Source organism: Herpailurus yagouaroundi, unplaced genomic scaffold, assembly GCF_014898765.1.
Source record: "Herpailurus yagouaroundi ecotype Mexico unplaced genomic scaffold, PumYag 159, whole genome shotgun sequence".
NCBI lineage: Eukaryota > Metazoa > Chordata > Mammalia > Carnivora > Felidae > Herpailurus > Herpailurus yagouaroundi.
Genome location: NW_024412400.1, coordinates 14376076 through 14391101, shown reverse-complemented (window position 1 = coordinate 14391101; position 15026 = coordinate 14376076). Strand labels below are relative to the sequence as shown.

At 35.2% G+C, this 15026-nt stretch overlaps 1 protein-coding gene across 4 annotated transcripts in view; it reads left to right on the top strand.

Annotated features, from left to right (window-relative positions):
• Nucleotides 1-15026, top strand: part of ZCWPW2 (zinc finger CW-type and PWWP domain containing 2) — a 151136-nt gene that overhangs the window by 57642 nt on the left and 78468 nt on the right. For all 4 annotated transcript variants that reach the window (XM_040479996.1, XM_040479994.1, XM_040479997.1 and 1 more), the window contains exon 4: nt 8282-8441. In XM_040479996.1, the coding sequence (XP_040335930.1) occupies nt 8282-8441 (160 nt within the window). The remainder of the gene's footprint in view (nt 1-8281; nt 8442-15026) is intronic.

Genomic DNA, 15026 nt, shown 5'->3' with positions numbered 1-15026 from the left:
GAGGCAAAAAGAACACTCAGGCAGCTCCCTGTCATATCATTCTTCAGGTCCCAAGGTCCTTATCTGGCTTATTTTCTCTTCATCTTTTAGAATATTCTTATGTTTGTTTGTTTGAAATATAATACCCAGAAATTTTTGGTGTACTTAGTGGGAAGAATATAGAGAATTGAGTCTATTTCAACTTGTCCAGAACTGGAATCTGCAGAATAGATTTTCTTTAGCCTTTTTGTCTAAATCGTATACCCAGAGCCCCTTATTCTATTATTTTCTCAAAGTATCAAAAATACGAACTTGTTTTCTGAAATTTCTTAGCATTTTTCTTTTCACATATTTCCTCCCCTGTTCCACACAACCTCACATACCATCAATATCCCAAAACAGTGTGGCACATTTGTTACAGTGTGTGAACCGGCATTTACCTATCACTGGTGACCAAAGTCCACAGTTTACATTAGGGTTTGATCTCTGTACTGTGTATTCTGTAGGTTTTGACAAATGTATAATGACATGTATTCACCATCATAGTATCATACAGAATCGTTTCACTGGCCTAAAAATCTCCTATGTTTCACCATTCATCCATCCCACCACCCCTGGAAACTGGAGATCTTTTTACTGTATCCATAGTTTTGCCTTGTCCAGATTGCTATATTATTGTAATCATGATATGTTGCCTTTTCAGATTGGCTTCTTTCGCTTAGTGATATGCATTTAAGTTTCCCCTATGTATTTTCATGGACATACGTGGTTGTTTTCATTTGTATTTCCCTGATGACATGTCATGTGGAGCATTTTTTAATATGCCTATTTGTCATTTGTATATCTTATTTGGTGAGATGTCTACTCAGATCTTTCGCCAATCTTTTAATTCAGTTGTTCATTTTCTTATTGGGGAGCTTAAGAGTTCTTTGTGTATTTTGGATATCATTTCTTTATTAGATATGTCTTTTGCAAATATTTTCTCCCAGTCTGTGGCTTATCTTCTCATTCTCTTACCAATGTCTTCTGCAGAGCAGATACTTTTAATTGTAATGAAGTCCAACTTACCCATCTTTTTTTCATGGATGGTGCTTTTGGTGTTGTATCCCCACTTTTATTTGTACCTTCTCTTTCCTTTATCTGTATTGATCCTTTCTTCTTTGATTTGGATTATACTTCCAGCAATTTCTCATCAGTGTAAGCTTTTGTCCTGATAAGGGAGTTTTTTGTTGGTTAGTTTTAAGTGTTCATAGGGCCCAGACTGCTCTAATACCTTCAGGTTTTGTTGTAACCCCCCTCGTAGTTTGGCTGCTGTGCTCACGTTGACTTGCTGCACTTTTTAATAAGTACTTCTTTCAGTTTTGAGTTTCTTAATTTCACAAACCCATCAGACCTCTGGTTGCCTTCCCCCTCCCACTGTTTCCCCTCATACAGATGCTAGTAATATGTGGGTCTTGTAACTGTCAGTAGTTTGAACCTGCCTGCTCCTATTTTGGTAGTTTATGTGGATAGCTTATCACTTAGTTTTGTTATAGATGTTGTGTGTCAGGTTTTGGCTTTGCTATTATAGTTGTTCTACCTGTACTTATGGGGAAATTTCAGGAGATTCTAAAACTACAATAACATTGGCACTATCTTCCCAGAATCCCTTGCTATTTTACATTGTATTCTCATACTTAACATTCTCAAAGCTAGGATACTCTGCCTCATATTACCTTGTTTTCATTCACAGTTAGCTATTCTTCATGAAGAATATAAGATGTTTTCTTTCATAGAGAGACTGTGATGGACTCACGTTAACATACGTATACACATTCACACACACACACACACACACACACACACACAACACATACATAAGAGGCTTTCAATTCAATACCTACATTTATGTTCTTACTCTGTCACTTACTGTTGTGGGCTGAATTGTGGTCCCCAGAAAGTCATACTTTCAAGCTCAAACCTCAGAAGTGACTGTATTTGGATTCAGAGCCTTTAAAGAGGTGACTAAGTGAAAATAAGCCATTAGGGTGGGCCCCACACCAATCTGACTAGTATTCTTATAAGAACAGGAAATTTGGACACACAAGGAAACACCAGGGATGCACATGCATAGAGGAAAAACTATGTAGAGATACAGTAGGAAGGTAGCTATCTACAAGCCAAGGAGAGGCTTCAAGAGAAGCTATCCCTGCTGACCTATTAATCTTAGATTTAAAGCCTCCAAACCTATGAGAAAATAAATTTCTGTTGTTTATGCCACTCACTCTATGGTATTTTTTGTGGCAGCTTTAGCAAACTAATACATTTAATGTCTTTGCAAATATGGAAATCTCTCAGATATATACCATTTGCTACTGAGTACTTTTCTAGAGATCAAATATGAAATATTATAAATATATACATATTATTTATTTAAATCATAAAAATATTATTTTCTTCTGTAAAATAATTAGGATTGGCATGAAGAGGAGCTAGATAGCTATGTAAAAAAATATTTTAAAAGACATGAATATTGGAGCACCTGAGTGGCTCAGTTGATTGAGTGACCAACTCTTGATTGCAGTTCAGGTGATGATCTCAGAGTCGTGGGATCAAGTCCCACATCCAGCTCCACCCTGAGCATGGAGCGTGCTTAAGATTCTTATTCTCTCTCTCTCTCTCCTGCCCCTCTCCCCAACTCACTTGCTCTTGCTCTCTAAAAAAAAAGGCATGAATATAAATGCTTATTTTATGATGTTACTTATGACAGTATTTGTAGTCCCATGTCATTTTTCAGATCTAAAATTAATATTTTGAAAGCATAGAGGTTTTATTTTCTAATGGAAATTCTTAAGGTTCAATAACTAATTCAAGAAATGTATTTGTTTCTTGTCACTATATCTGAAATATTATATTATAAATCTGATTAGGAATTTGTTTTGCAGTTTGTGCTTATAACTGAGGGTTAGAACCTGAAATACACATGAAACATGTTTTACTCCAGTCCCTAAATGTGTCTAATCTATGATTAGAACCATCAGAATACCTGCAAAATGCAGCTATATCTACCTTCTTGCTTATTGGAAAGAGTAGAATGCATTTGGCTAAGTAATCAGATGTATTCCTCTTTATGAAATAAGTATAGTTGAATACAGGCTTAAAATATAACTTTAAAATATAAAAACTCAAATCTAGTTATATTTTTTATTTGTTACTGTAAATACATACAAAGATTATAACAGGATAAATTGCAATAGCAGAATATAAAGGTAGAATTAACCCACTAAAAACAATCAAACATCAGTTCTTAATTAAACAACATTAAAGACATTGAAGTTTCAAGTGGAAAGACCAGCTAGGTGGCTATGGAGACACTTAGGAAGTAACATTATCTGGGTCAGTTCTTGTTAGCCTATGGGTCTTACACTGAGCTTTGAAGGCTCAGAAATTCAATCTTATCAACATCTCAGAGTTAGTCTTTACAAAAGAGTTGACCTTTTCTAATAAAGCTAAAAAAGCCGAAGAGAGACTGATACAGAATCTAGAAAGGCCTATTTAATCTTTATGTAATAAAAACAAATAATTTTCAAGAGAAAGCACTTTGTCTATGGGCAAACTCCATGGAAAATCAATTTATAATAGTTACATTTACCTCCACATTGTGAGATACCTCCACACTTCCATGCTTACAAAAGTACATATGTAGCTTCTTGTCTTTGATCTATGCATGTCTGTTGTGCTTAGGGTGGGGATACCTACATGTACTAAGAAGAGAAAAACTATCTTCCTAATGTTTAAGCACCCTTAATTTTTAAAAATCGATCAAATAGCATGGTATTCAGCTAGAAACGGCATAGAAGTTAAAAGTGAAAAATAATGGTGCATATTTTCCTTAGAAGAAGATACATTGTCAAGCAGAAACTAGGCTCTATTTAGGGTAACTACCTTGGGCATATTTACACAGACATTTTACAAAGTTTTTCATAAATACAAAAATAAGTTTACAGAAAATATATTTGCATTCTAATGTAGTGTAGTAGTAAAATTTAATAGTAAAATATGCCTTTAAATTAACAAACCAATCCAGTGATACATTTTAGATATAGTATTTAAATTTCTAAAATGAGATTTCTACTAGATCCTTTCACTATTATAAAATATTATTTGATTATTTCTTATTTGCATTATTTTGCCTATAGATTAATATAATGTGGGGGGGTGGGGATGGGGAATCTCCTCTTCCCATCAGCCCCCTGTAGTTGGGTACAGCTTAGAGATTTTGTGGCAAGTATAGCATTCAGTTAGTGATGATTCCAATTCATCCATTTTGTTTCCCATAGATAAAAAAGGAGGCCCAAGTAAAATCTGCTCTCCTCTTAAACATCCAAACCATGGTTTGAAAATAACAGTCATGTACTTCTCACTGAGCATAAATACACAGCAACTGAAATCATGCTTAAGCTTCAACTTCTATTGAAGGCAGTAGCTATCTTATTAAAGATCATTTCTGGGGCACCTCGGTGGCTCAGTCGGTTAAATGTCTGGCTCTTGGTTTCAACTCAGGCCATGACATCATGGTTTGTGAGATCGAGCCCCATGTTGGCCTCTGTGATGATGACACAGAGCCTGCTTGGAATTCTCTCTCTCTTCTCTACTCCTCTCCTGCTCATGCATGCTCCCTCTCTCTCTCAAAATAAATAAACATTAAAAAAAAAAAAAAGATCATTTCTACTGGATGAGAAATGTGTAAGACATCAGTTTCTTGATGGTATATTTGCACTTGAAGTTACCTGTTGTATCCAAATTTCTCCTTTTCTCCAAGTGGATTCCAATACATGGATCTATTTGTGTTTTATTTGTGTATTTTACCTCCCACCGCCCATAGATTCTAAAATTAATCACACGACTTTTCTTGTAATTCTGATACCTTCCCATCGGGTTGCCATCTCTTACTCTCCCTCTCTCCCTCTAAGCCCACAGACAACACTTTAGAATTTCTCATCAATATGAATGTGAAAAATCGGGGGGTGGAGGTGCACAATGCAGTGTCATTGTTGACAGTTTTAGAACTCAAATGGAGTTCAGAGTGAGATCAAAAAAATGGACATCAGCTTTCTTCAGTCACACTGAGTCAGAGAAAATGATGGCTGTCGAATGTGGAGAGAGGTAATCTTGCTTTCTGCAGCCATTGCCTCTCCTCAGCTTCTCCTGCAATTTGGTACATTCTATCTAGTCCTGCTTGACTAGGAGTCAGACAATTCCTTTGCACTGCCTGAAGAATTACTGAAGTGCCCCAGTTATTTGGACATTTGATGATACTTTTCATAATTCATCTGTAAACCAGCATGCAAAATTTTCTATAATATAACATGTTTTAAATAATGAATAGAAGCTTTTTTCTTTCATTGGTATCTAATTATTTTTAGGAGTCACCTCTATTTTTATTTATATTTTTTAAATAATTTAAATTGAATACTCTTGGGCCCAATAGGTTTGTGTGTAAAAGAAGTTGTATCAGAATTTGTGTCAGAAAAGCTTATCTTAAACAGAATAACTGCAAAATTTCTTTTCATGTCTCAAGTGTTATAAATCCTGTGGTTGTTTTACACTGAATGGAGTTGATGCTACTTATAATTTGATATTGCTTGGCAATAATCCTTTTTAAAATTGCTGTGAGGTGCAAATCACCTAGTATTAAACACGAACCCCTTACATTTTACAGAGCAGTCAACAAATATAACAATCACAATTTGGCTTCTTTTAAAGTAGTTATTAATCCAGTTGGAGGACCTACTGTTTCTTGATTTCTGATAAGTTAGAAGTGTCCAATGCAGCTGCCATTCATTCTTAATCATTTATTTGCCTATTGAAATCTTTTTCTTTTGAGTGGGTTCCTTCAGAAATGTAGATTTCCAATGTAGGTTTAAAAGATAAACTCCACTCAAGGTTTCTTTTAAGCACTCTTGAGCCCAATAAGATTGCCAAATAGCAGTGATACTGTGATGTGAACCTGATAATAACTAGATAGGTCCTGAACCTCTCTTTGACTTTTCCATTATCATTTCCAGTTTTCCAAAGTATTAGACTTCTTTGGGTTCTATGTTGTCTGACTCAATTTGTGATCCTCCAGCCTTTCCTCTTCCCTGATCTAAGGCTGCCAGACAGCCCCTTCTCCTAACTCAGAAAGGCCCAAGAGTCAAAGAACTCTGCTCAGCATCCTGTTCAATTCACATACTCCACCATCCCTGGTGACTGGTGCACCCAAGTCATCACCTGGCAACTATACTTGGGATATGTCAGCTTCCTGGAATCAAATTTTTTTTCATTAATACTAACTATGACATATTGTGTTAGTTTACATTGTGTTATTTGTGATCTGTAAAGACTTTTTTTTACAGTGGTATGGTAGGTGTATTTCTATATTTAGGACTTTGTAACTTTCATATCAATAGATAATTTAGTAGAAGATCAACCATCTATGGTCCTCAAACCCAAGAAAATTTGTAGATTTTGCATTTTTGTGATTTCAGATTCTTTATAGCATGATTTGTATGCTTCCTGTAGGTTTTAAAATTATCTAAATGTCTAATTTGTCCAGTTTCTAAATAAATGTGGCAAAATAATGCTTTGTATCATTCTTCCTACTTCTCATTTATACCAACAATCTTACTGTATATGATTGTATTAGTTTGCTAGGGCTGCCATAATGAAGTATCAAAGACTAGGTAGCTTAAAAATAACAGAAATTTATTATCTTACCCTTCTGAGGCCAAAATTCTCAGGTCAAGGTGTGTCAGCAGGCTTGATTTCTTCTGAGACTCTCACCTTGGTTTGTAGATGGTTTTCTCCTTGTGTTCTTCATATGGTCTTCCCTTTGTGCATGTATGTGTCATAATATTCTTTTTTATAAGGAAACTAGTCATGTTGTATTAGGGCCCACCTTTTAACTTAGTTATTTCCTTAAAGACACTATCTCCAAATATAGTCACATTCTGAGATACTGGAGATGAGGACTTCAACATGTGAATTTGGTGAGGGGAACACAGTTTGGTTCATAATGATGGCACTCTACAATATTTTGATTTGCCAAAACCCAAAAAAATGTATAAAGCATGTACTTGTTTGAATTTTATAACTAGGACAGTGAGGAACCAGAGTCATAGCAAGGCTTAGTTACCTGCTTGAGGCCTCTTGTCTGGTAGAAGGCAGAACAAGAGCCTGAATCTTCTGATTTGAACCTGACTACCTTTTTTCACAAGAGAGCTGCAAACCGAAGTAGAACTTGGCATTCCTTAGTCACAGCTTCCTGACCTTATTTGCTGTCTTCCTTTCCTGCATTAGTCTCCGAACAGTAGGTCAGAGTCTCAAAAGATTGCTAAAACAGTCAAAACTTAGTTGATGTGTGTGTATATATATATATATGTATATATATATATATATCTTAAAAACATCTATATACATATACAGATATATATATCTTTATATATATAACATATATATATATCTTTATATATATCACATATGTGTGTGATATATATATCTTTATATATGTAACATACATATACATATGATATATATACATATATATGTGCATATATATATATATATTTATATGTTTTTGCCAAATGGAAAAATGAAACCTATCAAGGAATTTCTAGAGGTTTATGTCACGAAAGAACATACCTCTAAAGATTTATTTTTAGTAAAGGATAAATCTTATTTCTAGAACTAAAAATTTTTAGAAATTTGGTCTTCCAGTGGAGCAGATGCAAGGAAGGGGCAATATAGAACTGCTGAACTCTGTTTCTGCATTTCCCACAGTAGTTAGAATTTTTAGTGTTATCGCAGCCTAAGCTGCCAGTACCCCTTTGGCAGCCCTGAGCCCTTTGGCTCAGGAAATGCCAGCTCTCTTCTACCCTGTCAGAAACTGTCAGTGGGTTGACATTTTAGTAATTAAGCCTTCTGATTGGTTAGAGTTGATTCAAAGCTGCCATGAATCTTACATTTCCTATTAGCCCTGACTAAATGTCTCTTACAGATCCTGGAGATCATCCTTCTGTCTTATAATTCTTTTTCCTTGTATCTTATGTTTATCTTAAATATGTGACTTTTCCAAAGCTTTCTATATCTACAAAGATACAACTGATTACATCTATCAAGTGAATATCCTACTTTTAAAGGATACAAGTATGAATATGTTTAATTTGGGGGAGTTTTAAAAATTCCTAGGAGAAAGTTTGATATATGATTATAACAGATGTATTGATTTCTGCCTTTTTTTTTTTAAAGCATCAAAATAATTAAAACTACTTTCTTTTGAAAGCTGGCCAGGGATACTTTGCCCAGATCCTTTTAAAGGGAAATATGTGACCTATGACCTGGATGGAAATGTTGAACAGTATCACATAGAATTCCTGGGTGATCCCCATTCAAGATCATGGATAAATGCAACATTTGTTGGACATTATAGTATCACATTAAAGGTAGGTACAGTAACATCCGAGTTTTATTCTGCTGGCGCTTGTTTTTAGTTATGGCCATTTTTGTCTCAGAACCTAAAAGATACATAATTATTTAGTTTTATACTTATATGAACAAAATAGTATATACTATTTGTTTAAACCAAATATTTGGATTTTTAAAGAAGTTTTTTCGAAGGAAGTGTGAAAACTAGAGCAGTTTTAAATTTTATTTTTCTAATGGCAATATAGTATGAATCAATGGAGGACTTTACATAATTCCCTTTTGAAACAATTTTAAGATTATCAGTTGGTAATTTTTTAAAATTTCCCTTGAGAAGACTCTAAGTTGTAGCCCTAGCTCATAGGGAAAATTAATTGTGGAATGCAACCAGAGTTTCAAATTTCAAACAGAATATTTCATTATACTAACTCCTTCAGTATCTTTTTAAACTTTAAATCACACACTACAATTAATGAATAGGCTGGACTCTCAGGTTAATGAGAGTAGGTGACGTGGATCTATTTCCGTGGGTTTGGTTTAGTTATTATAAATCAATTCAATTATCTGTGTCTGTTTTATAATATTGAAACTTTTCATCTGCAAACCATGCTTTCATTAGAAATCTGATTTAAAAATAGATGTCAGAAATGTGGATTCCTTTGTTTCTATTTTATGGTGAAGCATATATATGTTCCAATACACATATAGATGAATGTACATTTAAACCACACCATTTGATCCACAGTGTAAGTAAATCTGTGTAAATTTGAGGTAGTTTAAAACAGGCTTTTACTATATCTTTGGCATAAGCACTATCTTTTTTCCATGCAACTTGAAAGAAACTGGAATGGAAGGCCATTTTAATAAAAATATTTAAGCATGAAATAACATACATACATTCATTCCATGGTAGTTGTGAATCAGTCATCTTAATGTGAGGCACCTTCTCTGCTTTGACATTTTGGATGTGTTCCTAGCCACTTCTGCTGGCAACCACAGAAGACAGGAAGAATTGTTCTCCCTTCTGTGCCCTTCTCCCCTTTCCTAAAGGACGGGAAAACCTGCTAGCTCTCATGAAGCAGGCCTTAGAATCTTAGACATTTGACAATATGGTAAAGAGCAAGGCATTCTTAAGAAATTATATTTAAATGTAAGTGAAAACTAGAAGTGAATTTTTAAATTGTCTCAACTAATATTTCTCTCAAGATTTGAATTCTGTCAGGATTAATTTAAGTTGATTCCAGTGAGCATACCATTAATCCCTGGGACAAGGAAAAAAATCTGATGCTAAACAAAGCTAAACTCAAGCATCGGGACCCAGAAGTTTTTAACCTTCTGGAAGCATTAAAGCAAACTTGGAAATTCTTGCAAAGACCATCAATTCAGGGCTCCTTAAATTAAGCAGACTCCTAACAAGGATGAGAACAGAGAAAAATAAAGTATTCATTTCCCCTTTTCCTTCCCCCAGTCTCCCAGCTAGCCAGGTACTCTAGGTAGATAACCCATTGGGTGCCCACAGGCTTGGGTAGTTCTCTTCTCTACTGTCACTCAGGGTACCTTTCCTACATGCGCTCTTTTGTGTGTGTGTGTGTGTGTGTCTCACTCTTTTTGTCTGTATCTTTTTCTTGTTCTCTTGGAGCTGATAATAATAGGGGTGACTTTCTCTGTGGATCTCTTCATTCAAGGCTAAAATTTTAATTCCCTTCTACCTAATTCAGCTGGCACAAGTCAGATTATTCCTTTGTGCTCTGATCCCCCACTCCTGCCTATCTAAGGATCTCCACTTACCAGGATGGGAAGACTCATATTGAAGCCTCATTGCCCCCAAACTACTCAAGAAACAGAAATGAAGGAGGTTGACTCCAGAAACCCTGCCAACCAAGGTAGAAAAATGGTAAACAAAAATGTTACATATGAGAAATTGGTTGAAAAAGAATAATTTCAATCTATGTATTATCCAGGGATAGCTGAGCTTTCCCTGTCCCTGGGAGATGGAGATAGTATTAGCCCCAACCTACAGTTCTCTTGTCTAGACTTCCCAGAAATTTAATATTTTAATGGTCCTTTCTTCACTGGAGCTCCCATAGCATCATATTCTGTCTCTACACTATACCACATTGATCCAGATATTAAGTTCACACCCCTTCCTCCATAAAAAAGGTCACTCACATGAAAAATACTGTATAGTAGCCAATGTGGACTTAAAGATTTTTCTAGAATTGGAAGAGGATGCACATTGTACAAGTTGTCTGATCTTTTTTTCTAAAACTGGCAAAGGATTTATAACTTTCACTGCTTAAACCAACTCTTATTTCATATATTATTTTAACATCATTTTATCCTAATTTGTATAAGCTTAGTTTAACAGGTGATTAAATATTTAAGAGTTTTCACTAAATATGGACTACACTGCAGTGTATATGTTAAGGTGGGAGAGAAATATGTAACCCTACAAAGACATTATATGCACCTGTGAGAAAATGAAATATTGTTATATTTTAGATTATGAAAAATTTAACTCTTTTAGTTCGTGTTTGTCAATTTTTTTTTGAATAGTCAGTTTCCCCTGGTTGATATATTTATGGGACCACTGACTTACTAATTTTATCGTTGAAAGTACAACAGAGCTCTGTCACTGCCTATTGATAGGTATAGAGGATAAGTTTTTCCCCAACATATAAAACTTCTCATAGATACACTGGATATACTTTAGAAAGCAGTTGAAGGCAATATTTAGATTGTATATTTGTAATTTATATTAGTTTATTCATACAGTTATTTTTTCATTTACTGTAAAATCAGCAGCTCTATAGACAGCTGAAACCCATCTCCCCCCTTACTTAAAATAAATATGAACATGTGCCAGATGGCTATTTTCTTTAAGAGTTGATACACGGAATACAGTTCTTTCCCCAATTAACCCAAATGTTGTTCTTTTGTATTTAGTAGATACGTGTCTGCAGAACCCATTATTTGCAAGTTTATTTTTTAGCTTGACAGACTATATGACTTAGTTTAGCATTTCTGAAGCCTGGCTGTGCATTAGAAAGCTTTACAAAATAACAAGAAAATGACAACAGCAACAAGAATGTAGCAATGCCTGAGCTCTACTCTACTGGATCATTTCGATCAGAATCTCTTGGTGTAGGGCCAGGCCTCAGTAATTTCAAGTTCCTCAGATGAATCTAATGTGTAGGCCAGAGACTAAATTTTCTCAACTTGAGGCATCAGAGTTTTGTCGGCTTTATCTTGACTAGTGTAGTAATATAACTTTGGTTATGGCTTACTGTTTCCTGTTGCCTTCTATTTCTTTGCTTAGTCTTTTACTTTGGTTTGCCTGGTGATTATGCTTACTGCCATATGTTCACATGTCAAACCCATAATAATCTGTTTGATTGAACACAACTTTAAGGTCATTCCTGTCACTCAACATTCTGCATAATTTATAGATATTGCTGATAAAGCTGATATATAATTTGAATTTAATTTTTAGTAGGTTTAAGTTGATCATCCATCTTATTGGTTGTATAGAGTCATTATAATTTTTCTAGGACATAAATAATGCACTCCAACCAGTGATTGCTTGGCCTGCAGTTTTCTAGTTTTTCATATTGCCAAGAAAACATAGATAGTTCACCCTTGATGTTATGATGCTCCAATGCAAAGTTTAAGGGTTTATTTTGTCCATGATGTGAATGGATTTTTTTGGCTTTATATTTTAGTGGTCTGCTTACTACTGTATGTAGGGTGTACCTGTAGGTATGCAACTATGTCTTTGGATATCATTTGTGTATTAACCCATTATATTATGGAGTTGCCTGTATTTTCCAGGAAGATGAGCAAGGAGCAATGCCATATTGCTAAAGTTGAGCTCTGCAACTCCTAATTCTGTTTCCTAATTGGAGTAGCATTAATAGTGCTCTCCAAAAATTTCCAGATTTCTTTCCTCCTATTACAAAGAATTGCATATTTGATACTTGTGGTGGGGTGGGGCCAGTGAGTTGTGTGGAATTGATGAATGCCACCTTTTTGAGCACATAATGTGTGCAGGGCAACATCCTCCAGAGTTCACTTTCCCCGTGGCACTGTGACCAAAAATGTTTGAAATGTCGATTTGCTACTCTCTCAGCCTGGATCCCTGAATGACTGCTACTGCCCCCTCCCTACCAGATAACAGATAAGCAAAGTTAAGAAGAGACAGGCCTTGTTTAGTTAAGCCCATGGGATTATTCCAACAAATGCACTAATGATGGCACAAAGGATGTCCCAGTTCTTTGTAACTTGTATCTTTAGATGGACCATTTTGAAATTTCAGTACTCCGAAGAATTTGGCCAAATGACTAAAATCAAAGTACTCTAAATCTTCCAGTCTGTAAATAGAAATAACACAACTTGTTACCCTGTAGTAACTTATAAAGTAAGTTTATTTCTTTTCTGTATAATGATAAACATATGAGTAGAACTTACCAACTGATGATCAATTTATTGGATATAAATTGGGTCTAATAAATATCCTCCAACAAAGGACTCCGATGTCAACATGCACTGTGATGACTCCAATGACTAAAAGAGCCCACAGACAGCAAAGATGCAATGAGTCTCTGCCATAGGCCGTGGGTTGAGTAGATCCTTTTCATATAAGTTTTAAAGTCTCATTGGGGCGCCTGGGTGGTGCAGTCGGTTAAGCGTCCGACTTCAGCCAGGTCACGATCTTGCGGTCCGTGAGTTCGAGCCCTGTGTCAGGCTCTGGGCTGATGGCTCAGAGCCTGGAGCCTGTTTCCGATTCTGTGTCTCCCTCTCTCTCTGCCCCTCCCCCGTTCATGCTCTGTCTCTCTCTGTCCCAAAAATAAATAAACGTTGAAAAAAAATTTGTAAAGTCTCATAGCAATCCCATGAAGATTGTCACTATTTGACATATAAAAGAAACCAAGATTCAGGCTACTTGTCTAGCCCAACATCATTCAACTACCAACAGATGAGATAATGATTAGAATCATTGTCTAACTCCAAAGTCCAAATTATTTATCTTTGTATACCATGCCAGTTTACTTATGCATCAGCAGTGGCCTGGTTTATTGTGAATGTTTTCCCCACATTTGCCTACAAAATGAGGAAAATTCTCATCTTTTAATTCTAAAAGGTTGAATCGTGGAAGTCTCTGGTAGACTTGCTCTTTGTTTGCCCCTTGTTGTTCCCCTTTGGAGGACTAGTGACCAAGCAGAACTCTTGATATTTTCAAATTACATTTGCAATCATCATAACAAGTGAATATGGATTAACATCTATTTGAGCAAGTGTTTTGCTTATTAGGATCCAGATTCTAAGAGTGTAGTTTGTAATAAGGATTAGCAAATTAGTGTATAACTAGATCATCAGGCAGTGTTTTGCTCTTAGAGTAATGGAATAAGACTGGATGCAAATCTGTTGATCTAACTCCATGGAAAACTACATTTGTAATATCAATTATATATATGTGTGTGTATGTGTATGTGTATATATGTGTATATATATATATATATATATATATATACATATAAACACATATTTCTCATCTTATAGTGTGGTTACATTCTGATAAAACCATAATAAGTTGAAGATATCATGAGTCCAAAACGTATTTAATATTTCTAGCCTACCAAACATCATAGCTTAGTGTGGCCTACCTTAAATGTGCTCAGAACACTTACATTAGCCCACACTTACATTAGCCCACTAATACAAAGCCTAGTGAATAATAAAGTGTTGAATATTACATGTAATTGAATACTATACTGAAAGCGAAAAAAAGCATAGTTGTATGGGTATGGAATGGTTGTCAATGTACCGGTTGTTTACTGTAGTGATTGTGGCCTGACCAGGAGCTATGGCTTGCTGCCACTGCCAAGCATGATGAAAAAGTATCCACCACGTATCGCTAGCCTGGGAAGAGGTACAAATTCGAAACCTAGAGTATGATTTCTACTGAATGTGTATCATTTTGCACCATTGTAAAGTTGAAAAATTCTAAGTGGAGCCATCATAAGTTGGGGATCGTTTCTCTATATGTGTTTTTGCACCGTGTTCCTGCTTGCAAATAATCTGCATAACAAGCAAATTCTCATAAGTTTTTATTGTATGAATTCCATATTTGATATAAAATTTGCTGTAAATTTGGTATTATCGGATTCTGATTTTTTATTTGTGTGCTTGTTTTCTAAGCATTCTTCAGTTCTTGGCCTGGAGAAAGGTTAAGAAAATTAGAGTATGTTTCCATAACTGTGACCTTATTTGTGACTAATATGCCAAGAAAACTTTTGTAGTAATGTATATTAGGAAAAAAATTAACTTGTGATAGTAGTTCAAAGGGCAAGCCCTAGAGCCAGGCTCTTTGGGTTTGAACGTTGGCTGTGTTACCTACTAGATGATTGACTACAGGCGAGTCACTGAGTCTTTACATACCTCATCTTAAAATGGAGGTTATAATGGTATCTGCCTCCTAAAGATACTATAGAGGCTGAGATAATACATGCAAAACATTTGTCACAGTGCTTGTCATGTAATAGGTTCTTTTTAAATTATTATTATTGAAACATAGTTGACTTACAAAGTTATATTAGTTTCAGGTG